The following is a 17,924-nucleotide window of genomic DNA, read 5'->3' on the forward strand; positions in this document are numbered from 1 at the left end:
TCGGGTTATTACAACTAAAGTCATCCAATTAAAGACGTAACAAAACAAAAACTCTCTATTTGGTCGGTCTGGGAAATGGTCGGTAAGGGAAGGGACTCTAAATACTATTTTCTAAATATACATACACAAGTTTGAACTAGAGGCCAGAGGTATGGTCTATCTCAATTTATCAAATTAATATATAAATAGTCGCTATTGGTTCTTGGTCTTATTTTTTGGAACTGTGTATTCAGTCCATCAGAAATACAAATATTTAAAAATAAAAAGGACCAAATAATCATACTGACGACATTGATTCTGAGCTTATTATAGGCATCATCAGAAATGGACAGGCATAAAATTTATGGCAATTCAACGGCTTAATAATATCATTTACCGCATTTTATTTACTCTTGGAAAGTCTTGATTGAGAGTTGTTCGAAATTGGGCGCCTGAAATAGGTCTCAATTCTCGAAACTGTTTGACCGAGCGCAAGAAGGCGAGGTGGCCGGCTGTGTTAGCACAGTGTAACTGTAACCAGGGTGGGGTGAGTTAGGGGTTCAGGTTCCTTTCTAGGCATAATATTTTCTTTCTTTCTTTCTTTCTTTCTTTTTTTTTTTTTTTTTTTTTTTTTTTTTTTTTTTTTTTTTGGTACTCCCTTGGCAAAATAACTCTTAATTTTCAATTTCAACACGTTGAAACCATTCCTGGTGACTTGAGAAGTTTGAATGACATTTAACATTTTTTATTTATTTACTTTCACTCACTTTAAATATTATTATTTTATTTTAGAACACAGTGAGATGTCAAAATGTATTGCCTTGTGCATTCCTTGAACGTAACAATATGAATCCGGAGAAAGCAAAACAAAAACGAACAAACAAAACCAAAACCAAAACAAAAAAGAAAACAAAACAAAAAGTAAAGAGAACAACTTAATAGTTATAGGCGTGCTCGAGGCTAGTGATCGAGGTGAAAAGTAACCAAATAGATCCTTACTTGGGCAAACAATACTAAAACTCTGATTTCCTTGGAAAACTCATCGCTGTTTTGATAATCACAAAAGTTCTGACCGACAAGGGAAAATTAAAATTAGATATAAATGTTAAGGAAGATGACTCTTCATTCTTTCAAGGACTCTATTGTTTTTAAATGTTTGATGGCGCTTATAAAAACCATGAGGTCATTTTAGGGCTAGTAGAATGGAAGAAATGTGATACCAGTCAAAAAATTCTAGTTTTACAAGACATGATAGACAATGAACAATAGACTAGCCCTACAAGACAAAGGACAAAGGATGGTTTTGAAAGAAAAAACCAGTGATCGATGTGAAAAGTGGCAAATAGAACCTTACTTGGGCAAACAATACTAAAACTCTGATTTGCTTGGAAAAATCATCGCTGTTGATAATCACAAAAATTCTAACGGACTAGGAAAATCAAAAATAGACATAAATGTTCATTTTAAATTAATTATAGAAACATTATTCTCTGTGTGGCCAAATTTGGCCAACTTGGCCAGGCCAATGGCTATCTGGCAGCCATGGTAAGAATCTCGTGAATAATTGATATATCGGTATCGAGAATTGAGATCTATTTCAGGCTCCCGATTTCAAACAACTCTCAATCAAGACTTTCCTAGAGTAAATAAAACGCTGTACTGTAAATGACATTATTAAGCCGTCAAATTGCCATAAATTTATTTTTTTTTGTTTGTTTGTTGCTTTAGGTCTCTTCCAACACAATTGAGGTTATATGAGAGACCGCTGAAACAAAAAAAAAAGCAATCTAACAAAAATAGTACAAATGTAAATCAAAATCATAACCTAAAGATATCATAAGCTAAATTATAAATAACCAAGAACAAACAGGCAGAAGATTTACAGAAAAAAAAAATATCCCCTGTCAAAAATACAATCACAAACCAAAGAAGCAGGATAGGCTAGTAAAGAGAAGAAGAAACGACATCACTATCGGATCGTACACCCATGCAAACATCATAGGTATATGATTCAAGGGTGATGCTCCCATCCAACCACCCGCCCATAAATTTTATGCCTGTCGATTTCTGATGATGCCTAACCTACAATAAGCTCAGTATCAATGTCGTCAGTATCGATTAAGGTAACAAGCATAGACGATATTTGGTCCTTTTAAAATATTTTATTTCCGGTGGACTGAATACACAGCTGTAATTTCAGTCCACTGATGGACTGAAAACACTTCCAAAATCAAAACACAACTCACAACAGGAATTTTCTACTTTCACTTTCTTTAGTCTTTGCCATCGATGTCCCAGTCCTATGCGAGCTCAACAGTAATAAAAAAAAAACACGAAATACAGAATCATCCACTGATGGACCGAAAACACAGTTCCATATTTGTTACATTTTTGTGCATTTGAATATATATATATATATTATATATATATATATATATATATATATATATATATATTATATATATATATATATATATATATATATATATATATATATATATTATATTGAATCGTGTTTGATACAAATATGGTACGAAAAGTGCTTGACATGTAGTAATGGAGCGAATTATTATTTTTTAAAAATATTTACCACAATGTTTGAGACAGTCTACATTAATGTTTCAGGCTTAATTTGCCATCGTCAGGACTGTTTTGTTCTATGTGTCCTGACGATGGCAAATTAAGCCTGAAACATTAATGTAGACTGTCTCAAACATTGTGGTAAATATTTTTTAAAAATAATATATTATATATATATATATATATATATATATATATATATATATATATATATATATATATGTGTGTGTGTGTATACATTGTCGCCATAGATTCTCAACCTTGTTTTTATACATTTTTATGTATGCCATGTCTGTTTACGAATTTCCATTTTTTTTTTTTTGGATGAATAAAGTATATATTATTATTATTAATAGGATAATTTTTTATTATTTGATTTCAGCCAACAGCTGGCAAAGCTATTTTAAAAAATTAAAAATCTCAAGTATTGAATCTAGGAATATAAAAAACTGGGCTCTGATTCATGGCCCGAAACTATGGTAGTCTCAAATTATAGCAAAGTCTGAGACTTTGTAGTCTAAGACTTTGGGAAGTCCGAGACTAAGGAAAGTAAGCTATTCATGGAGTCAGACTTCGTCCCTGACTATCAAGTCTCAGACTACAGAGGTCAATCTATTTTTAACTGAGGATTCGCAAAACGTCATAGAAATGTGTTACTTTTCCAGCTGCGCATGCGTCATACGAAGTAACACAGAAATCATATCTATTTCTTCTTCGTGTTTGTTTTGATCGTTTTATTATATTTCTTTTTGGCCCCACAAATAAAAATAGTGTGAGACAAGTTTAGGAGTGTAAAAATTGTTTGAGAATGTGTGTGTGTAATGTTTTTAGTAAATATAAGTAACGATGGCAATTATCCGCTGTGTGGCGTTGTTCTAAGTAGAGAGCGGTGGGCACTGCCTGAAGCATGGGGTCCCGAAAATAATAACGAAAGAACAATGATGGAGAGGAATCGGTGGGAACAATACAGACAATGGGCGTTTCGGGTACAAACTCTTCGTCGGCACAACAAAAAACAAATAATATGAAATGCAGTATAAATTGGATCGTCTGTACTCAACGATGGTTGGAGTGTGAACGAATCGTTAGCGTGGTGTGATAGAAATGATAAGGCCAGTGAGAGACTGAAATTTCTAGAAATAATGGATGATAAAAGACATAATAGAAATGTAATAGTAGTCGCAGTAGTAGTAGTAGTAGTAGTAGTAGTAGTAGTAGTAGTAGTAGTAGTAGTAGTAGTAGAAGTAGTAGTTGTAGCAGTAGTAGTAATAGTAATAGTAGTAGTAGTTGTGATAATAGTGAAAGTAGTAGTAGTAGTAGTAGTAGTAGTAGTAGTAGTAGTAGTAGTAGTAGTAGTAGTAGTAGTAGTAGTAGTAGTAGTAGTAGTAGTAGTAGTAGTAGCAGTAGTAGTAGTGATAGTAGTAGTGGTGGTAGAAGTAGTAGTAGTAATAGTAGTACAGTGCACTCTGGATACGTCGACGTTGCCTAAGTCGATTTTTACCCAAGTCGATTTTTTTTCTTGGTCCCTCCCCCTTCTTCCTATATAACATTAGTAAAAAACAAACAAACTCCACATAAGTCGATGTCGCTTAAGTCGATGTTCTTATCACTCATGACTACAATAAAATCACAAATAAACAAGTATTTCCATTGGTTAAAAAAGCTACCAGTAAGAATTTTCAGTGGTTAAGAACATCCGCGAACGATTGGCGCACATCGATGTGATGTAGGTGCTTTTCCTGACGTCCGTGTTCAATGTACATAAGCAGTATTGAATAACTTTAATTTCTCAACTTCAAGTTCAAGATTTTTTTTGGGTTCTAATCCCAGGCCATCCTATGTAATGGCCCTCTTAATTAGTATCAATTTTATCAAGAATTCAAATCAAGTCTACAACTACAATGGCAAACCTATCGCGGAAAAGGAAGATTCGATGCATTTGGAAAGTCTGGCATGCGACAGAAAATCATCGCATAGAAAATTGGCATACCGGCTATTTCTGTCTCGACGATTTACAAGAAGCATGACCTTGACCTAGAGGCTCCTACCTTTCCGCTTTTCGCGGAATAATTTCACTTAATTGGTATACATTCCCAATTCAAGGCAAAAATTCCGCTTTTCACCTTTCCAATCGAGGAACATTTAATAAAATAAAAGTCTGTAGTGAAAAAAAAAGTGAGCTATGGCTTATTTCGTCAGCATCTCCTATGGTCAATCAACACACATTTTGTGAGTCTGATTAGTCCCTTCAAAGTGTGTGCTGTCTGGGAGGGGGGTTGACCGAAGTATTATTATTATGGTGACTCCAATTTGTGAGGTCAATGACCTTTGTAATATTATATGTTGGCTTCATTCCGTAATAATATTATTGAGTACGGTCAGCTTCTTTCCCTATTTAATTTTAGCCCTGTGTAAGTGTGTGTGTGTGTACCGGCACGCGCGTTTGTTTGTTTAGGTGTGTAGGGGGGGGGGGGGGGGGGATCTGACAAGGTTAAATCCATCCGTTCAATGCTTTGCTCTCAGACGGCCAGGACCTGTGTGTTCTCTTATTATTATTTGACCCCATTCTTAGTCTTTACACAATCTGTACATTTTTACACATTTTATATTTTAATCATTTGAGTACTTTTGGATTGTCTATTACATTTTCTGTTGCAAAGCATGTCATAGTCAATAACAGTAAGTTGATTCCGCTTTTATATCAAATTCCGATTTTTATGTATTCTGATTCCTCTATGGGGCTATTGGGGGTAGGAGCCTCTGATGACCACTACAGAGACCGCGCGATATGAAGGGACATACTTATTCTTGATTGGTTTGCCTTGTTCACATGCGTTTTTGCTCATTTGGTTACACTCCGGTTAAGTTGATTTTCGGATAAGTCGATTTTTTTCTCGGTTCCCCTGGGCATCGTCTTATCCGGAGTCCACTGTAGTAGTAGTAGTAGTAGTAGTAGTAGTAGTAGTAGTAGTAGTAGTAGTAGTAGTAGTAGTAGTAGTAGTAGTAGTAGTAGTAGAAGTAGTGGTAGTAGTAGTAGTTGTAGTAGTAGTAGTAGTAGGAGTAATGATAATGGTGAAAGTAGAAGCAGCAGAAGTGTAGTAGTAGTAGTAGTAGTGGTGGTAGTAGTAGTAGTAGTGGTGGTAGTAGTAGTAGTAGTAGTAGAAGTAGTACTAGTAGACATAGTAGTAGTAGTAGTAGTAGTAGTAGTAGTAGTAGCAGTAGTAGTAGTAGTAGTAGTAGTAGTAGTAGTAGTAATAGAAGTAGTAGTGGTAGTAGTAGTAGTTGTAGTAGTAGTAGTAGGTGTAATGATAATAGTGAAAGTAGCAGCAGTAGTAGGAGGAGGAGGAGGAAGTTACTATGGAAACTGTGTGTTTGTGTGTGTGTGTGTGGGGGGGGGGGGGGGGGAGGCCATGGAGACGGTTTTGAATGGGCAAGATGAGGAGTGTATGTGTGATTGTCGAATCTTCGAGAAAAGAAAAGAAAGAAAAAATAAACAAAACCAAAAAAAAAAAAAAAAAAAATTAATAAATAAAAATAAAAATAAAATCAAAAACTGTTGGGTATCCTTGTTCTAATCGCTGTACAATTACTTCCCCCAGCGTAGAGCACATATAATTTTGAAATTTAGTCCCAGACTACGATATTTACGCCTGCTAAACGCCTGCTAAATCGCGGAAGTAAATTTCACCCGTTTAATCCCTCGTTTAGTCTAAGACTTTGCATAGTCCGGCTTCATGAATAGCTTACGCCTTTTAGTCTGAGACTACGGATTTAGTCTAGGACTATCGTCGTAGTCCCGCTCCATGAATTAGAGCCCTGGAATCCAGTTTTATATTTTATGAAAAATTCTCACTAATAAAAAATATTCAAGTACAATTTTTCCACAAGCCGAGATATGTATGGGGGAAAAAAGGCAAGAAGTAACAAGGTAGCTACCATACTCAAAGTAGCATGCTTATTACAGAATTCAATCTAAATCTCAGCTTCCACCCTGATTTTAATTCTCATAACAAAGGAGCTTCAATTACGCAGAGAAGTAAATGCAACACTAAAGTTAATGTGAAACTATGGATCTGTTGAAAAGAATGAAGATATTCACACGATGACGATACATTTTGGAGAATATTTGCTACAAAAATAATTATGCAATTCTAAATTTTAGCTTCATCAAACAAGTTTTCCGACAATATATATCAGATGAGAGATATATTTAAGGGTGAGAGAAAACCCCCCAGATAAGTTTAAAAGCTTGTCACCATCGCAATAATTGGTGTAAGTCTGAAATTTCACCATAATCAAACCAATTCATTTAAACTCTATGTACATTCAAAAAAATTTATTGAGAAATATTCAATTGACAGATTGTGTAATGCGCCAAACAGGCACAGCTGTGTTTTAGCAGTGATTTGTGATTTTGAAATAATTTACACTGTGTTTTATCAATAGAATTCTATATGTGATATTCTGGAGTACACTATTGTGTTGACATTGTAGATTTCATCAAATAACTTAAGAGTTATTAAAACATTTTAAAACAAATTTTACACATTTTAGATCTCAAAATCAAAATTAAAGGCCCCAGGACACTTTACATATGCTCCGATTATCGACCCAATGTGGGTGATGAAGAAAGCTTGGGGCTATTCAAAAATTGCATGATAAAAAGTAAAGACCCCTTTTGCACAGCTACACAATGAAGTTTTCAGTGAAAATGAAGCCATCACAATTTTAACATGTTCAAAATTAAAAGTGGCCATTATTTCCAAATGTGACATATTTTCTTAGGAGACAGAATGGTAAATGGGTTTCAATTATTTAAGTCAGTGAGGTAATATATACAAGTATAAATATAAATTTCATTTATACATTTAAGTTACACAAGATTGTGTTATGTGCAATGAAGGCACTTGAGAGAAAATGCTGTTGTATAACATAAATAATTATATTATAATACATGCGATCTGTGGCAAAATATTTCTAAAGATTAAAACAAACAAAAAACTATTCCAATTATTCCTAAAAAACTCGCTAATTAGGTGAATTTGAAATGCTCTTAATATATGCCTTCTGTACAAAAAGAATGCCAAGAGGTATTACTTAATAAAAGTGAATGTATTATTTAACAAAACAGTGCAATAGTTGTTATAGTACAAGACAGATATGATATCAACATCACTGGGACAGTGGTAAAATCTTAATAATCAAGAGCAATTTTTTTTAATGAGGGTAGAGGGGAGACTAATGGCAAATGTTTCAAATCAATGTCAATGGACATGGACAGCAGCTACAACAAAGAAACAAGATAAAGAAGTTGAGGTGGCAGTAATGAGGATGTTGAGATGGTCACTTGGCTAGACAAGAAAAGATAAAGTGAGAAATGAACGAATCCGAAGTTGACTGAAGTGAAGAATGTATCAATAAAGATGAGAGAAGATAGATTGAAATGGTTTGGACATGTATACAGACTAGAGAGGAAGTACGTGGGAAGGAAAGTATTGGACTTACAAATAGCAGGAAAGAGGAAAAAGGGACGCCCAAAGACTAGATGGTTGGATAAGGTAAAAGATGATATAAAAGAACTGGGCCTGGAGGAAGATGATGCGCTGAACCGATATGCATGGAGATGTGGCATTCATTATGGCAACCCTGCAAAATGCGGGATAAGCTGAAAGAAGAAGTAGTCAACGGACATGTATTATTAGAAGATCTTAAAAAAAGGGTCAAATTCATGAAGTTAGACATTGCTGCATTGAAATCATTGGAATTGAAGAAATCAGTGATAGTGGCCTGCACTGGATTGCCAGGGGTCATCTTGTAGCTTTCTTGTTTTTATGTTTTTTTCAAAAGGAGTTAACAGCTCTTGCGATACATTTTGGTCATTTCAGTAAAATGGAAGAAAATGAGATAGTGAAGAATTACAAATAAAGGTACCCAAGAAAAATATTACAAAGAAGATTTGTTCAAATAGGGAACAGATTCCAAGAGAACACCATCTGTGTACTAAGTTTGAAATCGCCTAAAAGTCTCATCCAGACACCAGCACAGGATCCCACTAAAAAGATTACACTCAAATACTTATAGAATATATCCAAAACAGAAAACATAACTAATTAATAAAACATAAAAGAAATGATTTACAAGGAAAAAAAACTAATGCTAAACATTTGACTGTTTCTTTCTCAGCTAAGATCTCATTCCAAGACAAAGACAGAAAGCAACTCAGAAAAACAGTTTTAAGGGGAGAGGACAACAAGTGACCTCATTCCCACTATAACAAGAAATGAAGTGAGTAGGAAAGTGCCAGAAGACAACAGAGAATAAAAACGTCATGACGGCCATGGGGGCTCGAACCCGCGACCTTACTGTTATGACAACTCTGCCTGGCCGGGGAGATCGTGACTCTACCGTATGAGCTATTCACAACCCCAAGTGGCTCTCAATAGATAATAATTTGAAGCGACTTTTTTTAGGGTTGTGAGAGCCTGCATCAAGCAAAGTGGCAGAGGCAGCAGTTAAGATGCTCAAACTGGCCAAAATTTAAAACACGATAATTTTCTTTCAGAGTACGGTAGAATATGCCTTTGCGTTTCTGAGTATTAAAAAGATACAGGGAAAATCTTGAAATAAACTTCTAGTTCTTTAATTCATCACAAGAGTATTCCTATTAATGATGATAATGATGATGATGAGCTTTTTGGCTAGAATCCATCCAATACTGCACAGTGTCATATTAGAGTAATCTTGAACCCCTCTAGTTAAGGATAAAGGAAACAAGACACATAATATATGCAAGATAATATACATATAAATAGTTGTATTTTCACACATAATATCAGCACAGTTCTGACAAAAAGCAAAGGTTTTCTTGAAATGTACAGTGTAAAATGAATATATGCTGTACTTCAACACTGCCAATGTTACAAAAACACAGATATATTGCACTCAGAATTACAAAAAGAATAAAGAGATTGTTGAGGCGACATTATATTATCAGACCTGGCCATTAACTCTGTTGTCATTCAAATGCTGGCGATAAGATGTTGCCGCTCTCCAACACCCTGGAAACTGTGGCCTCTCCTATCATAAAAATGAGAAAGAAAAAATAATTTGTCAGGAGATTTCAAAATGAAAAGTACATCACAATTGCTGAAAGCTGTGATCAAAGTCCTCAAAATGGTTTTAGATTGGGAGATGTTGTCCGGACATACAGAAACTGCCCTAAAATTAACAAGAAAATAGTAAATGTTTTTTTTTTAAAAGATTTGTTTCTGTTCTTTTTAGTTTGGATTTTTGAGATGAAAACATTATTTAGAAAATGAATTACAATGGTGACAAAAAGGAATTTATTCTCATCCAGGTTAACCCAATCAGTATCAAGGTATACATCTTTGTTTAGTGGCTGTGGCAGCAAATGTTAGTGGCTGCATTTGTGGATGAGGTTATCAGATGGGAAAACCATAACTGTGGTAAAAAAGCTCTGATGTCTGATTGAAAGTTTGATGACCTTTGGTTTCTCCTGAAAACGCAATCTCAGGTTGGATGGTGTCTTATACGTAAAAAGATATGTTGTTAACTTGTTGAGGACAGTTAAATCTAAACCTTTTTATCTTTTTGGTGATGATTGCTTAAATAAGAATCTACAAATTTCTTAGCAGTCATCAGCACACCAAGCTATCAATATTTGTTGTGCCTTTTTCCTTCAATGTATACAAATTGAAACATTGTCTTTGTCTGTTTTTTACGTGTACATATTAGCTCATTTGATAGATGCCCAAAACCATTACTTAATAAACCTATCACCCCAAGAGAATTAAAGTATGCTTTCAACAGATTAAAATAACAACAGAGCACTGGTGAGAAGAGAGCGTATATGTTGAGCTACTAAAATATGGACCACCACTATTAGATGAACATATAGCAGACATCTTCAATCAAATGTTTCAACATCACAAACACTTGGATATTAATAAAGGGTAGCTGATATCAATATAAAAGCTGAAAACTGAAAGGACCCCCAAAGATTTTGAGACCAATTACACTGCTTAATAAAATCGGAATATCACATGGAATAGAATCATACCAATTGGTGAAGATTATCTGTCACACAAAGTAGATTCAAGTATTGCAGATCTAGTTTGGAACCACAAATAGTTAGCTGCCAAATCTTTATATAAAAAGAGAAATAGTCATTACAGGAAGAGATATGTCTAGTTCCTTCAATACCTTCAATCGCCACTCCTTATTAATAATTATGGAAGGAATAGTTCTAGAAAACAAAGTTGAATTAATCCGATTTCTGATAAGGGAAACCTGGACAACAGCGAAAATAATCAGTGCCTCAGAAGAAAAATCATTTCTAAGCAACATTGGTACACCACAGGGAGACAGTTTGAACCTTGTTTTATTTATCATACATCTAGAAGATGCTTCAATCGGTGCCTAAATCAGTACTTTCAGACCAATCACAATTTGAAAACGTACTCCCCCTGGAAATTACAGACAACATTCACTTTATTAGCCTCACTAAGCCTATATGAAAGATGTCCAAGAAGTTTTACAGAAACATCAAGTGCAAGTAAATGCTCAAAAAAACAGGTGAAATATTACTGACAAGGAAGGAAGAAAGTTGGAGAACCATGAAAAAAAGTAGGATCTTTGATTGGTGGCAGGGAAAATGTTGAAAGAAGAGAAAGATTATCCACAGTAGCACTTTTGTAAAACTATTTTTCACAGATTGATATACGAGTAAATTGCAAACCTTTCTTAAATTGAGCATGATTTGATCAGCCGTTGACTCAAATGATTATTTAGAATATCTGCTAGGATGTAAACATGAGTCCTTCAACGTCATTTGTTTAAAAAAAAATAGAACTTGGGTTCTTAAGTATGACTCTTTTACAACATTTCCTTATTAGGATAATGGAAAATTCCATTTGAAATGCTTAGGCCATAACCTTTGGCCTTGGAAATAAGCAATAATGTAGTGTTTTTCTGTATCTCCATTGACGGTGCATCAATAAATAGGATCACAAAAGTTATGTTAATATATCTGTACGTCTTTGTTAATAAAAAGAATAATTATTTAAAAGCGACCGAAATTTAAAACCACAAAATAGAAGTAACATTAAGGATAAAATAATCTTATAGAAAGACACATTTAAATATCTTATTTATCTAAGAGGCTCTGTAGCAGAGTGGTTAAGCTGTAGACTCCGACTTGAATGTACTGGGTTCAAATTCCATTGTGGACAATTTTTTAAAAAATATTTTTGTTTTAAATTTATTTTATTGTTATAATCATTAGATATATTTTTGATACTTTGAATTCATTTTTATTATTATTATTTATTTTATTGAGAAAAAACAAAAAAACAAAACAACCAAAAACAACATAGGTATTTTTATTATGGATATCATATTTTATGATACTTTATCATAATCATCAGTATTCGTTTACCACGGTTTGTTTTTTTGTTGTTGTTTTTTAATTTTTTATTACTTTTTACCATTTTCAAAAACTAACTTCTATGTATGTTAAATTTTTAAAATGATCTATTTGTTTGTATGTATGAGTTGCATTGTACATTAGTATGCTACATCAGCATAAAAGTGTCACGGTCACAGGGAATTCACATATTGGGACCAAGCACGGCTGTTCCTGGCTAGAGTCACAATTTCGTCAATGGGCATAGAGTCCAGGCCATGTAGTAGAATGCCTGCTGGTCTAGTTGTCGAGCTCTTCAAGTAGGCAATAAAAGTTCGACATAGGAGGCGGTCTGCGTCCATGCGTAATATATGCCCCGTTAAGCGGAGCCTGCTTTCTAATTCTCACGCATCCAGATGCTACATCGAAGATGGTTTGGATGACGCGGCATCAACACCACTGGTGTCAGGGGCTCAGGGAGTCTCAACTACACGGATCTATTTGTTTATTTATCAACTATGTTAATTTCCACAATACAATAGAAGTATAATAGATGACTGCCTTTATTTTTCCGCAAATATTGCGGGTTCTCCACTTGTGTCAACAAATTGAGTTATCTTATATTTACATTTAGAATCTATGATAGCTCAAAATTCCACTTAAATGAGACAATATGCAATTAATTTTTTAAAAACAACTAAACAAAAAAAAAAAAGAAAAAAAAAAAAGGAAGCTAACCCATGAAATGCTTATAGCTGATTATGGTATGCCTTTAAATAGTTATTACAATATAAATCGACCCAAAGTAAGCTTTGTAGATTTAGAGCTACAAACTATTTTCCTTTTAAATAACTAGAAGAAGACACCTGTGTAATATTATAATACTTATTTGTTGGACATGATTCACACAAAAGTATCCTAGATGCACAGGAGGGTTTGATCAGGTTTAATGTTATATAGAATTTTTTACTTATGATACATGATATACCTATTTTATGCAAGAAAAAAGTGCGCCCGTTGTGGTAATAAGACACATTAAATCCATATTCAAGTCATTGTTTGATGAAAACAGAAGAATTATGCATCCAGTTTGGACTGAAAACCCATAACGAAAATACGACTTCCGCCTGAAAATAAGTGTTTACATATTACTGCGGAAACTGAATATAGTTCCAAAAGAGACAAAAACCAAAGCTGCCCATTTTTGTGATTTTTAACTTTGAAACCCTTGAAAACCTTTCTGGCATCTGGTTGGTTCACCTCGACATAAGGCCCTTGTGGGGAGATGGGCAGAAAGAATGCAATTGTAGACCAAAAGCATTTTGTTTGTAAATAGCCAAATGGAGTTACATTGAATATTTTCATTTTTCCTTTACTCTATTGAAAATTGGTGCAAATCAATGGAAAAGACAGAAAAAAGTAAAAGAAAGGAATAGGCAAAACAGAAAGAAAAAAATTGGAGCAAGGCAAATCGTGTGCTAATAAAGAAAATACATGGACAATCAGGTGCAAGGAACAAGCTAAAAAGAACCAAATAACCGTGATATAACAAATGAATGAAGTGGTACATGGAATTGACATAAAAACAAACTAGGTTGCTTAAGGGGAGTTGTTAAATCTAGCAGTTCAAGTAAGAGTCTGATCGACATGTTGAGTAAAGTTGTGACCACTTATGAAAAGTAAAGGGAATGAGATAACAAACAAGGATTTTGATAAAATAACTAACTGTCTCGAATGCCTCACTCAAACTTATAAACAGCTTAGACAACTAAGAATGCTATGTAATAAATTCATGCTATTGATTGAATTATGGATATTATTGTTAAATGAAAGCAAGAACAATATAAAAATAAATAATATATAAATAAATCATTTTATGCCTTGTAATAACCCTGGGTCATGAACATTTGCAGAGGTGGTAGGAAGGGGGAGGGAGGGAGGGAAGGAGGGGAAAGGTGAGTTCATTATACAATGTAAAAAGTCCGTTAGTTTTGCTTGTGGGACTTTCTGTGTACCTAACATTAGACTACAAAATTTAGAAACTGACCCCCCCCCCAACCCTCGACCTTCTTGCTTACAGTTGGAATAAGCCATGATTCGGCATAATATGATACTCCTGTTTATTTTACAGTCATAGAACACTTTGCAAAAGATAAGGCATTACAAAAATCAGATTGATTTATGAGAGCCTGTTTTCAATAATAAATAATCGAACCCCAAATCATTGTACAGTTCACTCTGCTTAATCGCACATCGGTTAATCGCACACTCCGCTTATACGCTACACATTCCCGAAAAACAGAATTTTGTCTATATAATCGCACACCTTCTCCGCTTAATCGCTACACCTTGATTCCATCTCGATTGGAGAAAAATATCTAAAATACACAAAAAGGTATAGAAAATGTGTTTCTCATTGAACCATTTACCCACATTAATAGCGTACCACTCGTGAACAGAGATTTCATGTCAACGCAATTCCACCGTCCCTCTGACCCCGACTAGGTCAGACGCGCAATGCTTGTTAACTGCAGGGGTGAGAATGACTGGTCACAAAATAGGAGGAAATTTTTCATCGTGAAGATCATGACCCATCTATACTACCATAACCTATAAATTTGAATTTCACTCAAATTTACTGAGATGCGATCCAAAATAATTTGTCTCCCAGCAATTTCTGACACGACTCGTTGGAATTTCAAAAGTTGAAAGTGTAATTACAACATTTGGTGGTTGTAGTAGGGATGATGATGTGGTGGTGGTTGTAGTAGTATTGGTGGTAGGGATGATGTGGTTGTGATTGTAGTAGTAGTGGTCGTATGGATGATTGTGTGGTGGTGGTTGTAGTAGCTGTGGTAGGAATGATGCTGTGGTAATAGGTGTAGAAGTAGTGGTGGTTGGGATGATGTTGTGGTGGTTGTAGTAGTAGTGGTGGTAGGAATGATGATGTGGTGGTGGTTGTAGTAGTGGTAGTAGGGTTGATGATGTGGAAGTGGCTGTAGTGGTAGTTGTGGTAGGAATGATGATGTTTGTTTGTTTTTTTGTTTTTAAGGGTTTTACGGCACTTGCAACACATTTAGGTTATATCAGCGCCAGTAAAAAGGAAGAAAATGGGATAGTACAAAGTTCTAGAATTACAATTAAAGCACCCAAGAAAAAGTAAGACATAGGGGAACAGAGAACAAATAGGGATCAGATGTAGATTCCAAGAGCATACCACCAATGTACTTAGTTTGAAATCACCTATAAGTCTCATCCGGACACAAGCACAAAATCCAACAAAGAGGAATACTCTCAAATGCTAACATTATACATTCAAAATAACAAATATAATAATACATAACAGAGAAATGATTTACAAGGAAAAAAATATCATCTCCCAAAACAATAACTATGCATTTGACTGTTTCCCTCCCAGCTAGGACTCCGGCCAGGACAAAACGAAGGTGTGAAACGTAATTGCATTCCACCTATGACGTGCGTTTGTTTACATTGTCTGACCAATTCTCTACATGTGCATTTTTTCCTCTACTGGGCTGTGAACAATAAGAAAGGATTACAGATGGTCTTTTGATTGATCTTTACGGTCCATGTCCACATTGATACACTCAAAAGGTAACTAACTGTATACTCAAGGCACGTCTTTCTCCCCATCAGAATGCTGGCTTTCGAGATGGAAAGGTCGACAGAATGCCCTGTTAAAAAAATACATGTCGAAAAACACGATGCTGATGTCTCTTTTGTCAGCCAATGGAGTGATGAAGTTTTGAAACAAGGTGAAAGAACAAATCACACGAATAAGAAAATAAATTTTTAAAAGACAAACAACAACAACAACAACAACAACAAAAACAAAAGAAAAAGAAAGAAAAACAAACCCCTTCTAATGAGTCTAATGTCTTGGACATGACAGTCCCAAGCCCGTAGAAAACTCAGAGGGGAAGGTCCTACATGAATGGCAAATGAAAGTTGGTGGTATAACGCTATTTTTAGCTTCTCCGCTTAATGGACACACTAACCTGAACTCCCGGGGTGTGCAATTAAGCGGAGTCAACTGTATATTGTAAGTTACAACATAATGCCTAAAGAGCCAAAACTAAAACATATCTAGTACATGAACTAAAGACTGAAGGCCAACACCATATGTGAAGGATAAAATAAGTGTAATATAAATGTTGATTACTCATCCCCCTGAATCAGAATCAACAGTGCAGTAAGATTACCCGAAATACTTCTTTGTCTAATCAAACTTCCGGATCATCTCTGAAAAAATTAATGACATTGACGTTGACCACAATATAAGTTGTATTGAAATGAATACGATGGTTTCCCCCTTAACCAAATGGACAAAAAGATGGATAAATGTTTTTAGAATAGCTGGTTGTAAGATTAGAATGTAAAGAAAAAATGAACGACTGGGATCCAAATATAGAGAAAAATGATCAATCTAACATGTATAAAATATGCGATAATGAGGGCACTGTTGGACCGATATAAAGACAATAGAGCTGATAAAGCTTTGGATTCTAAAATGGCAAAAAAAAAGATTTTAATGTAAGCAATGAAGACTTTTGAAGGAATTGCCTTGCGTTGGGATTTTCGTTCAAACTATTTACCCTAATCAGCAAGCTACTACATGCACTTAGAATTTGAAATCCGGCTTTAAAAATGAAGAAAGAAACCAAAAAAGATGTGTTAAGTATTACATGGTGCATGGCTGTGAATTTCAAATGAGCATTGGATGCCAAAAAAAAAAAAACAGATAAAAACAAAACAAAAAAGGAAAAAAGGGAAAAAAGGGAAAAATATAGAGAAAAAAATAAGGGGGAACATCATTAAAAAGAGAAATCTAAAAATAATTATTATGTACTCCACACATAAACATTAAAACATTTCACATTTAATAAATACACAAATGATAAAATCAATACAGGTTAGCAACCAACATCAATCATAGAAATAGGTGAGCTGATATGATGAAGGTGAAAAATTGTTTTAAGTTGCATTAAAATAATCTATAATATTGACTTATTGTCATTTGACAAGATGTAACTTGCTTGGTTATTTACTTTATTGTTTTTGGAGCAAACAATTATAACACCAACAAGAATCCTGAAAACTTAGAATCACTTCGCATGCAAAATCCTTGGTTTAATCATTGCTAATATTTAGGACCTTTCTTCTGGACCTTTTAGTGATTTATTTTTATCTTTTTTTAAATTTCATTTTCATTTTTTTTTTCAAAGAGCTTTAAGAGGGTTTTAATTTTTTCAAAACAAGGACAAGATGCACATTTGTGTCTTTAAAATATTGTGTAAATATGGTTAGGATAAAACATTTGGGTAACAAAACATTAAGCTTGTAATTAAATAGGAAAATGATTCGATAAATACCAAATATGTAATCATTAACATATCACCCAAGTATGACAGAATGGAGCTAATATTTTCTTTCAATAAAAAATAAAGATTGTGGACTTTCGTTTTTTGTGAGTAAATGTGACACTAATTGGAAAACTACTTGCAGAAAGTCAGGCATTTAATCATTCTGATATGGGCTACCAATGAAAACAAGATCATTGCTCACAACATTTGATGGGAAGGGGAGAAAATTAAAGCGGACACTGGGGGGATTTAAAATAATTACTAAAAATGCAACCAGAATAGTCAAACACTCCCTATTCCCAAGATATATCGTAATTAATTGTGGTATTCCCAGCCATAAAGTCTTTATGTTTGAAATTTTAAAAATTGTCAACTCCATCGCATTAACAGCTAAATTGACTTTATCTTTGTAGTCTGCCATTAAGGTAAGGTTTACAATTTGGGAAGTGAGCAATTGTAATGCGGTTTGTTTGTTTTTTTGAACAAACAATTTACTGATCAGGTACTCTACCGTGTTCACTGTTTAAAAAGAGCCTATTCGCAATCATTCCTGGGCA

The 17,924-nt window shown here is 34.3% G+C and overlaps 1 protein-coding gene across 24 annotated transcripts in view; it reads right to left on the bottom strand.

The window, feature by feature from the left end:
- Window positions 1-6,880: 6,880 nt before the first annotated feature.
- The window catches only part of LOC144979050 (mucolipin-3-like), a 116,042-nt gene continuing 104,998 nt past the window's right edge, over window positions 6,881-17,924 (bottom strand). For 14 of the 24 annotated variants that reach the window (XM_078925704.1, XM_078925667.1, XM_078925706.1 and 11 more), the window contains one exon: window positions 6,881-9,636. In XM_078925704.1, coding sequence (XP_078781830.1) covers window positions 9,579-9,636 — 58 coding nt within the window. In that variant the 3' untranslated portion in view covers window positions 6,881-9,578. Of the gene's footprint in view, window positions 9,637-16,206; window positions 16,247-16,599; window positions 16,644-17,924 lie in introns of all 24 variants that reach the window. The other 10 variants (XM_078925734.1, XM_078925703.1, XM_078925738.1 and 7 more) reach the window with 2 other exon arrangements.

The sequence above is a fragment of the Berghia stephanieae genome, chromosome 1, assembly GCF_034508935.2.
Source record: "Berghia stephanieae isolate SIO BIC M18660-M18661 chromosome 1, UCSD_Bste_1.3, whole genome shotgun sequence".
In the NCBI taxonomy this organism is placed as follows: Eukaryota; Metazoa; Mollusca; class Gastropoda; order Nudibranchia; family Aeolidiidae; genus Berghia; species Berghia stephanieae.